This window comes from Rattus rattus, chromosome 8 (assembly GCF_011064425.1).
Source record: "Rattus rattus isolate New Zealand chromosome 8, Rrattus_CSIRO_v1, whole genome shotgun sequence".
Taxonomy (NCBI): domain Eukaryota; kingdom Metazoa; phylum Chordata; class Mammalia; order Rodentia; family Muridae; genus Rattus; species Rattus rattus.
The window spans coordinates 53,310,606-53,321,314 of NC_046161.1; the positions used below are offsets into that span (position 1 = coordinate 53,310,606).

Consider the following 10,709-nt stretch of genomic DNA (forward strand, 5'->3'; position numbering starts at 1 on the left):
TATGCATCACCATGCCCTGCTTTTTTGAGTTCTAATGATTAAGCGTGGGTTCTCGTGTTCAAAAGGTGACCACTCTAATTAATGACTAGCTCTCATAAAAATAGAATTTAAGGGACTGGGAGTGTAATTCAGAGGCAGAGCAATGTATGAATGAGGACCCTGCGACTAACTAACCAAATAAATAAACAAATACAAACTAGAAGGATAGGTCCTAGACCTAGGATGGCATACTAAGATTCTTAACTTTGGAAACCAAGCAAGACCAAGTCCAGAAACAGAGAACCATAGAAACTAGGTCAAAGCAACTAGGAAAAAGATGGGCAAAGCAAGTGGCATCTTTAGTACCCTTTACCCACCCACCCACCCACCTTTTTCAGTACTTCTACCAAGCACCTTGACCATCTATCCCAAGATACTGCTGACAGACAGCATGGTAGATCTGACCTTACAACCCCAATGTGTTCACATTCTAACACCTAGCATCTGAGACTATATAACAATGCAAGGGGAAATTAGTCTTGTAACTAGAACTAAGGTTGATACGCAACTGACCTTGAGGTAAGATTACCCTATATCATGCATGTTAGTCCTTCAGAAAAAGGCAGAATGAGAAATCTGAAGATGCTCTGATACTGGAGGATGGAGGAAAGTTTCAAGCCAAAGAATACAGTAGTATCTATTAGTGGAAAAGGACCCCCAAAAAAAAGTATTCTCCCCTCAATCTTCCAGAAAAATACACTACTGACACCCTGAGCTTTTGCCTACTGATAGCTAATTCAGACTTCTAACTTTAAAACACACACACACACACACACACACACACACACACACACACACACACACACACTTTTAATGTGACTAAATGACTGGCATCCTAGAGAAAATGGAACAAAGCACAAAAATTCCTGAGAAGGAATCGGGAGAACACTGTAGTTTATGCCAATGAATCAAATAGTAAGACAGACATGAGACACACCTGTATTCTAGCATTTGGGAGGCAGATGCAGGAAAAACACTGTAACAATCAGAGCAATACATAATGAGCCTGTCTCAACATACAAAACAAATAGAAATTTTAGAATTGGAAGCTATAATTATTTTCCTCTGGAAGAGAAGCCAGTGATCTTAACCACTGAACCTTTTCTCCAGTTCCCCAAAATGCAGTTTTGTTAAGTTCTTTGCATTTTAAAGTTACTGTTAGCCAAGTATGACTACAGGCCTATACAATGTTGGGATACTGAGGCATAAAAATCATAAATTCAAGGCAAGCTTGGGTTAAATAGCAAGTTAAGGCTTGTCTGAGCTATATATAGAGCAAAACCACTTTCTCAAACAAGCAAGCATGTCTGGGGGATGTATCTCAGGGCAAATTATCAGCCTATCAAGTGCAGGCCCTGGCACCACATGCACACACACACACAAAAAAAAAATTTTAAAAAAAAATTACTGTGTTGATTTCTGGGTTCCATTGTAAGAATGGTATGGAGGTTTTTTGTTTTTGTTTTGTTTTGTTTTGTTTTTTCCCTTAGTAAGCACTGTGGAACACATCTCTAATTCCAGCAGTCACAAGGCAGAGGTGGGCAGATCATTCTGAGTTTGCAGTCAGTCTGGTCTACATAGTTTTTCAGGACAGCCAACACTTCATAAAGAGACCCTATCTCAAAAAAATTTTTTTCCTTGTCCTCGAAAGTCCAAAAAACTCCATTAATAAGCCTAGTCAGTATTTCTTTTGTGTTTAGTCATGAGATAAAATCAGATTTTTTGCTGTGGGCATAACGTTTTTTTTAATGGTTTTGGAAACTCTACCATCCTCCTTTACTTATGTTCTTCTGAGGCTTTAGCCACACATATATTTGCACCTTTATTAGTTCTCCTGTGTTTACTGGCCTGCTTGTTAGAGTACTTCTTTTCTCCATGCTTCAGTTCCAATAATTCCTATTGACCTCTTTTGTCTAATATGCTATTAAATGCACCTTAATTAGTGCTTAATTTTAGATACTGTATCTTCCAATTTAAGTTCCAGGGGATACAAAGTCCTCTTCTGGCATCCCTCGACATGCATTACACAAACATACAAAGGCAAAACACACATAGTATTTCTAAAATATCAGGATTTAAAATTATTTTTTAAAAGTTTGAGATATAGTTTAGTGACAGGATTTGTCTTGCATGCTCCCACATCCTGCCCCCAATGAAAATGAGATAAAACTAGTTACAAAAAACGTCATGGATTCCTATATTGAACCTAGAATTCTCCTGAGTACCACTACTGCAGTAAGTAAAATGAGTGAGAGCAGCGATCTCCTAGTCATGTCATTTCGCTATAAAGTCAGAACACCAAAAACTTAAGTCAGTACATTAGGTTATTGAAATTTCTAAGAATTCTCATTCCTAAAAATCTCTGGAAATACTAGTTCATAACATTATGTGAATCTTCCAAATGATAATGTATTTTTATTATATAATTCTTCGATATTAGGAAGCTATTTCACAAAGGCAGATAAAGCTTCTCAAAATTCTAAATCATATAAACCTCAAATTCAGCAACATTTTAGCTGTTTTCCTTGAATAAAAATCTAAATGACCATAATTTAATATATGTTTCAAGTAAAAATGCTGTCTTTTCAACATTTAGCTTATAAGTCAAAAGTTGAGTACAATTTTTTTTTAAAGATTTATTTATTCGTTTATTATATGTAAGTACACTGTAGCTGTCTTCAGATACACCAGAAGAGGGCATCGGATCTCTTTACAGATGGTTGTGAGCCATCATGTGGTTGCTGGGAATTGAACTCAGGACCTCTGGAAGAGCAGTCGGGTGCTCTTAACCGCTGAGCCATCTCTCCAGCCCCGAGTACAATTTTTTTACGTCAAATAATCATACTTTAGTTTGCAGAAGTATTTTAATGCATACACCCCATTTTAACCCACAAGCTGAGAAGATGTACATTTACAGCATAATAAAACTAGCAAGCCAGGTATGGTAGCACACACATTTGTGACCCTAGCAGTTGAGAAGCTGCAGGGGAGGAAATCTACATAGTTAGTTCCAGACCAACTTGGACTATGCAATTTTAAGATCCTGTACCAAAAAAAAAAAAAAAAAAAAAAAAAAAAGAACTGGTATTGAACTTACTGTCTCATTTAGAATAAGTGAAAGTGTGTGTGGTGAGGAAGAACATGATGACTTATCAATATATTAAAGTAACTCTTGCTATGTATCTTAAGTTTTATCTACTCACTGCTTCTATACCATGAATAAATGCTAAAACATTTATAAAGAGAAATAACACCTTGTCAAACAGCTCCTTTGTGGACAATCCTTTGAAAATCAACTGGTTGACATAATCAACCATTATGTCAGTTCATATAAAGAGCCAAGGAATGACACAAATTTAAATGTTAGATCTAAACAGTCTTTAGGCTAGACATGGTGGTACATGCCTTTAAATCAGCTCTCAGTGGGCAGAGCCAGGCAGATCTCTTAGTTCAAGGCCAGCTTAGTCTGCATAGCAAGTTTCAGGCCAGCCAGGGTAATATAGTGAGACCTAGTAACAAAAAACAAAGATTAAGTAAAGGGGCTTTTAAAAGTTTGTGCTCTTAACAAGTAGTGAGTGTTAACACATCCCTTTAATCCCAGCCGAGGGAGGTAGCTGGATCTCTGAGTTTGAGGCCAGCCTGGTCTACAGAGCAAGTTTCAGGCCAACCAGGCTACACAGTTGAGACCTAGTCTCAAAAAAAAAAAAAAAAAAAAAACAAAGATTAAATAAGGGGACTTTTGAAAGCTTGCCCTCCTAGTCGGGTGTGGTAACATACCCTTTTAATTCCAGAACAAACAATCAGGTGGATCTGAATTTGAGGTCAGCCTGGTCTGCAAAGCAAGTTCCAGAACAGCCAGAGAGCTACACAGAGAAAAACCTGTCTCCAAACCTATCCAAAAAAAATAAAAGCTTGTCCTCTTAGAATTTAAACACTGTAGTCTCACATTATTCACATTTGCAGCATCCAGAAGCCATAAAATAATTTACTAGTACTTAAAAAATAATCTTATTTGGCTTCCTTTAGTTTACAGACTATCTGATAAATAAGGAATAATTTCAAAATGTTTACCTAGTATTTTTCTTTCAGACTACGTTAAGTATGCTGTACGTTGTACACACAAAGACCAAGGAGTTTCAGCTTTTATCAAAGCCCTCCTATTTAGTCAAGTAGAAAGACTTAGATATAAAGAGCGCTATATTACAAGCTCTTGTGGGCTACACAAAATATCCATATAAAGTGCTAAGCAAACAAGAAAGCATTGGAAAGGTAGATGAAGAGACTCCAGCAAAAGATGAAGAAATCCTGAAGTAGTTCAAGAGAAAAGCTATTACAACAAGAGGTAGCAGCACAGATAGAGACAGGGAGCTCTCTAAGTGTATGTTATAAACACTGCAGTCAGGGCTATGGGAGACCAGGCACAACAACAGTTGAGATGGAAAAACTAGATGACACTGAAGTGGAAACTGACTGCCACTGGAGCATGAGCTGTACTTTCAACAACAACAAAATCTTTTTGGCAAAAGAATAACCTCTACATGTGTTTGACAGCACTATGGCAGGTGAAAACCAAAATAAAACTAGAGACCCACAATTAGGATCAGTTATTAAGAGAAACAGGAAAAAAGGTAATCAGTCTGACCCCCACTGACTGGTAGAAAATTTAGAAAGAGAACGAAGGACGGCTCTCAACAGTTAAGATTAGGTAAGTTAATCAAAGAGCTGCACCCACAGGAAGAGAAAGAAGGGTCCATCCAAAATGTCCCAGTGCTAGGAGAAACCCCACAGTAGTGACTCTGAGTTGTAAACTCTTGCTAAGAACCAGGAAATACCTGCCTCTACAGTTGGCTGTTTTTAAAACTTAGAAAATGGTCAGATATACTGTCAAACTAATTGGAATCAGTACACTAAGTATTTCTTAAAATTGAAAAATTATATCTAAAAGATACACTGTCAAGTAACTAGAATTGGTAATATGTCTGAATTAGAAGTTTGATTTTTTTTTTAAAAAAAATTAAGCCTGAGGAAAAAGTGTCATTAATTATAGCTATTTCTAGTATATCTAAATAAATGTCTCAATATTTAGGAAATGTTACTGATATTTCAGTATTTTGTGTATTTTTGCCAAAGCGTATGTATAAAGTCACTTCTGACAATCCCCTTAAAAGGGGCTAACGAGAGGAAAGAAAAACAGCTACTGAGCAATGTGTACACTTTAAAACATTACACGGTAAACTCCTATGATATATGCCACTCCTGATTTCAACTCTAAATTTTAGCTTAAAAACCAGAACTAATTTTTTTTAAGTAAAGCTTTGAAAATTTGACTTGCCAGAACTGCTCAGTAACAACTTTCAAGCTTTGTTCTAAAATTCCATACTATACAACAATTTACCCAGCCATCTACTGCTATACACCGTAAGACATGAGATGACATTATTCCAAACAAAGCTGCACGGGCACTTAGCCCTGAATTAAAGCTGAAAAAAACCAAAATTTTTGGAAAAGAAATTAAATCATATGATTGCAAAAGCCTATTATAGCTCAAAAGGACAGGCTTTTAACTGAGCATCATAGGCAAAGCTGATCTCCTGAGTTCAAGGCTAGACTTCCAGAATAGCCAGGAATACAGAAAGAGCCTGTCTTAAAAGAAAAAAAGGAAAAGGAAAAAGAAAAAGAAAAAAAAAAAAAACTTTTAGGTTTTGAACTAAAAATAATAAAGACTGACACTATTGTCACCATGGTTCCAAAGGATCCAGTCAACCTAAACTAGAATCATGATCATTTTCTCATCCAAAAGGTAGTAATCATCAAATACAGTCTAAACATATTCTTCTACTTATTATATTACCTTATATGGTAATTAAGCTATTTATAGTTATTAATGTAGTTAACATTAGAAGAAAAATAACAAAAAAAGTTGCTGGAGAGATAGTTTAGCAGGTAACACCAGATGCTCTTGCAGTACAAGAGTTCAGTTCCCACCATCTACTAAGGGCAGCTCACAACCATGGGTCACTACAGCTCCAGGGATGCTGTGCCCTCTTCTGGCCTTTGCAGGCATCCATATACCCACACATATACACAATTTTAATAAAGTCTTTTTTTTTTCCAATTAAAAAAAAAAAAATACAGGGGTTGGGGATTTAGCTCAGGGGTAGGGCGCTTGCCTAGCAAGCGAAAGGCCCGGGGTTCGGTCCCCAGGTCCGAAAAAAAAAAAAAAGAAAAAAAAAAAAAAAAATACAAATAAAAAAAAGAGTAGTGGCTAGCCAAAACAGAGGGCACCCTGTTGTGGTTAGCACTTGGTGTGTATGACACATTTGTAGTCCTGGCACCCAAGAAGCTGAGGCAAGACCATCATCGAGCCCAGGAGTAGACCAGCCTGGTCAACGTAGGGAAATTCCATCTTAAAATAACACAAAATAAAATAAGTTGAAAAGCAGGAAGAGGGGAAAGAATGAATATATGCTATGTCATAAATAGAATGATGATACAGCCTGAGTTCCAGGACACACTGAGCTGTGCAATCAGACTCCTGTCTCAAAAATACATACACAAATATATTAGGTCCTGGGTATAGCTCAGGGATAGAATACTTGCCTAGCATATGCCAGGCCCTGAGTCAAACTACAGGAGAATTCAAAGTTTAAGGAAAACAAGAACTATATATCAAACCCTGCTTGGTTTGTTTTGTTTTGTTCTGTTTTTTGAGACAGAATCTCACTATGTAGCTTTGGCTGTCCTCGAATGCACTACGTGGATCAGGCTGCCCTCAAACAGTGATTAACCTGACTCTGCCTCCAAAGGCATGCACCAATATGCCTCACTCCTCAAAGCAAATTTTTTTTTTTTTTTTGGTTCTTTTTTTCGGAGCTGGGGAACGAACCCAGGGCCTTGCGCTTCCTAGGCAAGCACTCTACCACTGAGCTAAATCCCCAACCCCCAAAGCAAATTTTTTAATTGACCATTTGATACCAATTAGGCAACTAGTTTAACTTGAAAACACTTAACATCTCAAAGCATTGAAAATGAGCCATTCTCTTTAATTCTACAAGTGGACTTATACCAAGAAATAAGAAAACATTCTATGTATGACCTCTGAGGATATGTGTACTTCTAAATTAAAAACTGTAAAAAGCCAGCAACAGGTTAAACAAATTAATGTGTAATCACTACGCTCTTTAACAGAGTAGTTACTTATTAGAGAAAGTTCTTCAGAAATTCTTTCTGGTTTTGAAACCTGCTTTTTCTCCCCACTGAAATCAAATTACACACAATCATTTTTTTTTTAAATATGTATGGCTATGCAGGTCCCAGAAAACTAGCTACAGCTCACATTTTGAAGTTTCTTGGTAGCTTATTTTGCCTCTAAGTTTCTCTTTACTGATGAGATTTCTTTTCTTACACTGTACACATATTACCCGTGCAATGCTTTGAATTTAAATACCTAAAACAGAATCAAGCCTTGTTTAGATGTATAAGAATATTAATTAGTTCAAGAAAAGGTGGTATGGAATATATCCTATCTTTGACTTGATTGGTATTTCTAAATATGAACTTTCAACAAGAAATACATGTTCAGGTGTTCATAAATCCAGCCTCAGACTGGAGAGATGGCTCAGCAGTTAAGAGCACTGACTGCTCTTCCAGAGGTCCTGAGTTCAATTCCCAGCAACCACATGGTGGCTCACAACCATCTGGAATGGGATCCGATGCACTCTTCTAGTGTGTGTACCTACAGTGTACTCATAAAAATAAAAATAAATCTTAAAAAAAAAAAAATCAGTCTTACTTATAAAGACTAGAATAATGAAGCAAGAAAATGTGGAAAAGTATCCCCCCATCCCTGATTTTTACAGGTCTTAGTAGTTCATCAGCATTTATTCTTCTTTAAACCACAAATGATGTCATGCATATCTGCTACCTGACCTGGTAACTCAGATAAATCTAGGAACTGACAAAACTGGATGAGATTTAACTAAAGTAAAATACACATTTATAAGTCAGTTATTTCTGATAAATACCCTTGAGTTATTTATAATGCCAGTAAGCTAGGTGAGTTTAAAAACATCAGGTTTTATCTCACTGCATGTAAATAAAAATAATTCAAGTTTTAACCACAAATTCCTTGCTAATGCAATTCCTTTTTGTTTATTAAATAAAGGGAAGAAAGAAATCTGGATTATCTAAGAACTAGAGCAATGAAACTTAATCTGACTTCTACAATCCTTTCATTTATTTCCGAGGCATCATCATCTACATTGAAACTTGAGATTTCCACTACTAACAACACTAGATGAGATTTTCCATTTTTCCAAATACATTCTTTAATGCCTAGATCTGCAAAACGGTGTTAGTGGATGAGACCATACACATGTTAGCCATGGAAATTCAGCAAGTAGGCAGTGACATTGATAATCTGTCCATGAATATTAAGCTAACCCATTCTAATAAAGTTTAAAAGAAAGCAATGTGCTTGAAAGCAAGAGTAACTTCTTGTTCCTATGTAGTTTCCTTCCATGTAACTACTGTTACAGTTAAAATGAATCAAGATTTCACTCTGATTTTTCATTTTGCAACACTGAGGGCTGAATCTAGAGCCTCGAACTTTTGCTCTTCCACTAACCTGTATCGACATCCCCATTTTTACTCTATATTGAGACAGCGTCTCACCAAGTTGCCCAGGACAGCCTTGAGCTTACTCTGTAGTCCGGGTAGGACTTGAACTTGCCATCATCCATCTGCTTCAACCTCCTAAACAGCTGAAATTTCCGCCTTTCACCAAAGGGTCACGTGTCAGCTTTACTTTCCAATCATCCCATTCGTAACTTTTCCCCCAAACGAATGGAAATTAATTTCCTAAAGCTCAAAAACTCTGATGTATATAGTGTTAAATGAGATGCAGTCACTGGCCTGAAGCAAGTTTTAACTTTCTATGCACAAAATAGAAACCTACAGAGAAAGGAGTTCAGAAGCTGGAATGCCTCTTTCTAATTCACAATAGAGTTTTGTCCAATTAGACAACACTGCGTTTTATTGTTGCTGAAGCTGCAAGAGTGGATAGGAAATCTGCAGTAACTATTCCAACAGCTTCCATCAAGTTACATGTTACCATCAAGTTACATGTTACCACTGGAAGTAGTAGCAGGCAGGTCCCAAACAGAAAATATGTCCCTCCCCTCCCCCTAAATGTAGGCATAAGTCTCAACATCAGAAAATAAGGCCCATCAGCACCTCTTCCGAGAAATAGTTCCCTTCCCCCACCTTTAAGTAGCCACTTAAGACTGCCAAGGAGATCCATTTCTTTATTAGCCGGTGCCCACTTGGGGCAATCGTACACCAAAGCTGCTCTGAAGGGCCTGCCCTAATCCCATATGAAACTGCTCAAGAGACTCAAGGACTAGGATAAACCTTGCGAAAAGGGCCGGGTTCTTTCTGACACCTCTTCCATACTCACCACCTCACCCCGCTCTAGCCCGCCCCTGAATCCCACCCTCACTCCTGAGGAAAGGCACTCCGGCCGTAGTCATGCTGGAACGGCCGGCCATAGCCGCTCAGGCAGCCCCAGGCCTCCGCCATGCCAGGACTCTGGGAAGCACCGCCCAAGCGCACCTCCCGACCGGCCGGCAGGGCAGACAGGCCCGGGACCAGCCAGGCCCTGGCCTGCTCTTCCGCGCCGCACAGGCCGCCTGGGTCCGCTCCCCAAGCCGGCTCCAGGGCCAGATGGCGTGGCAGGGCCCCTCACCTGGATGACCTCGTTGACCTCCCGGATACATTCCACCATGTGCTGCAGGATCTGTTCGGCCGTGAGCACCTCGTAGCGGTAATCTTCCTCCTGCTCGTGCCCCGGGCCGCCGCCGCCACCGCCACCGCCGCCACCGCCTCCGGGACCCAGAGCGCTGCCGCCGCCGCCGCCAGTCTCCCCGCACAGCAGTCCGTCCCGCTCCCCGCCGACGCCCAGCCCGGGCTCCACCAGCTCCACCTCGCCGAGATCCAGGTTATCATCGTCCGGCTCATCCTCGTCGTCGTCCTCCTCCTCCTCGGCGCCGCTGTCCTCCTCGCTGCACTCCTCGTCCTCGTCGAACTCGTAGTTGTAGCCCTCGTCCGAGTCCATGGCGCGACGCGCGCGGGCCTGGCAGACGCTGGCCGCGGCGCGGAGAGGGCGGGGACGCCGAGGCCCCGGCTCTCGCTCCGGCTCCGGCTGCTGTCCGGACGCAGGCCTGGTTCCGGCCCCGTGGGCCGCGGCTGCTCCCCGGGTGCGGCGGTTGGAGGCGGGCGGCGGCGGCGGCCGGGAGGGCGCGGAGCAGAGCGGGAGGGAGCGCGGGGGCCGCTTACTGCCGGCCTCAATCAGACGCCGCTCCGCTCCGGGCTCGGACGGAAAACAGTCCCCAGCGCCACCTCCGCGGCCGCTGCTACCGCTACTGAGCCAACAAAGGGGCGTGCGTCACCGCGCCGCGCTGCGTCATCGCGTCGGTCCTCTGTACGTCACCGCGCCACGCCCCTTGGCCCCTGCGTAGTAATTGAGGAGACCCCACGGCCCGGCCTGAGGAGGACGGGAGTGCGGCGGCGCGGCGGTGGCCAGGCTAGACTGAGAAGCTGTAGGTCCTTGACGTGAGGAGGCTGAGGCCTTCCGGTCGTGGGGAGGAGTCCGGGGAGCGGCCAAGCGGTGG

At 41.1% G+C, this 10,709-nt stretch overlaps 1 protein-coding gene across 2 annotated transcripts in view; it reads right to left on the bottom strand.

The window, feature by feature from the left end:
• Window positions 1–10,493, bottom strand: part of Arih1 (ariadne RBR E3 ubiquitin protein ligase 1) — a 99,976-nt gene extending 89,483 nt beyond the window's left edge. The window contains exon 1 of one of the 2 annotated variants that reach the window (XM_032909512.1): window positions 9,785–10,493. In XM_032909512.1, the coding sequence (XP_032765403.1) occupies window positions 9,785–10,153 (369 nt within the window). In that variant the 5' untranslated portion in view covers window positions 10,154–10,493. The remainder of the gene's footprint in view (window positions 1–9,784) is intronic. The other variant, XM_032909513.1, reaches the window with a different exon arrangement.
• Between the last annotated feature and the right edge of the window lie 216 nt (window positions 10,494–10,709).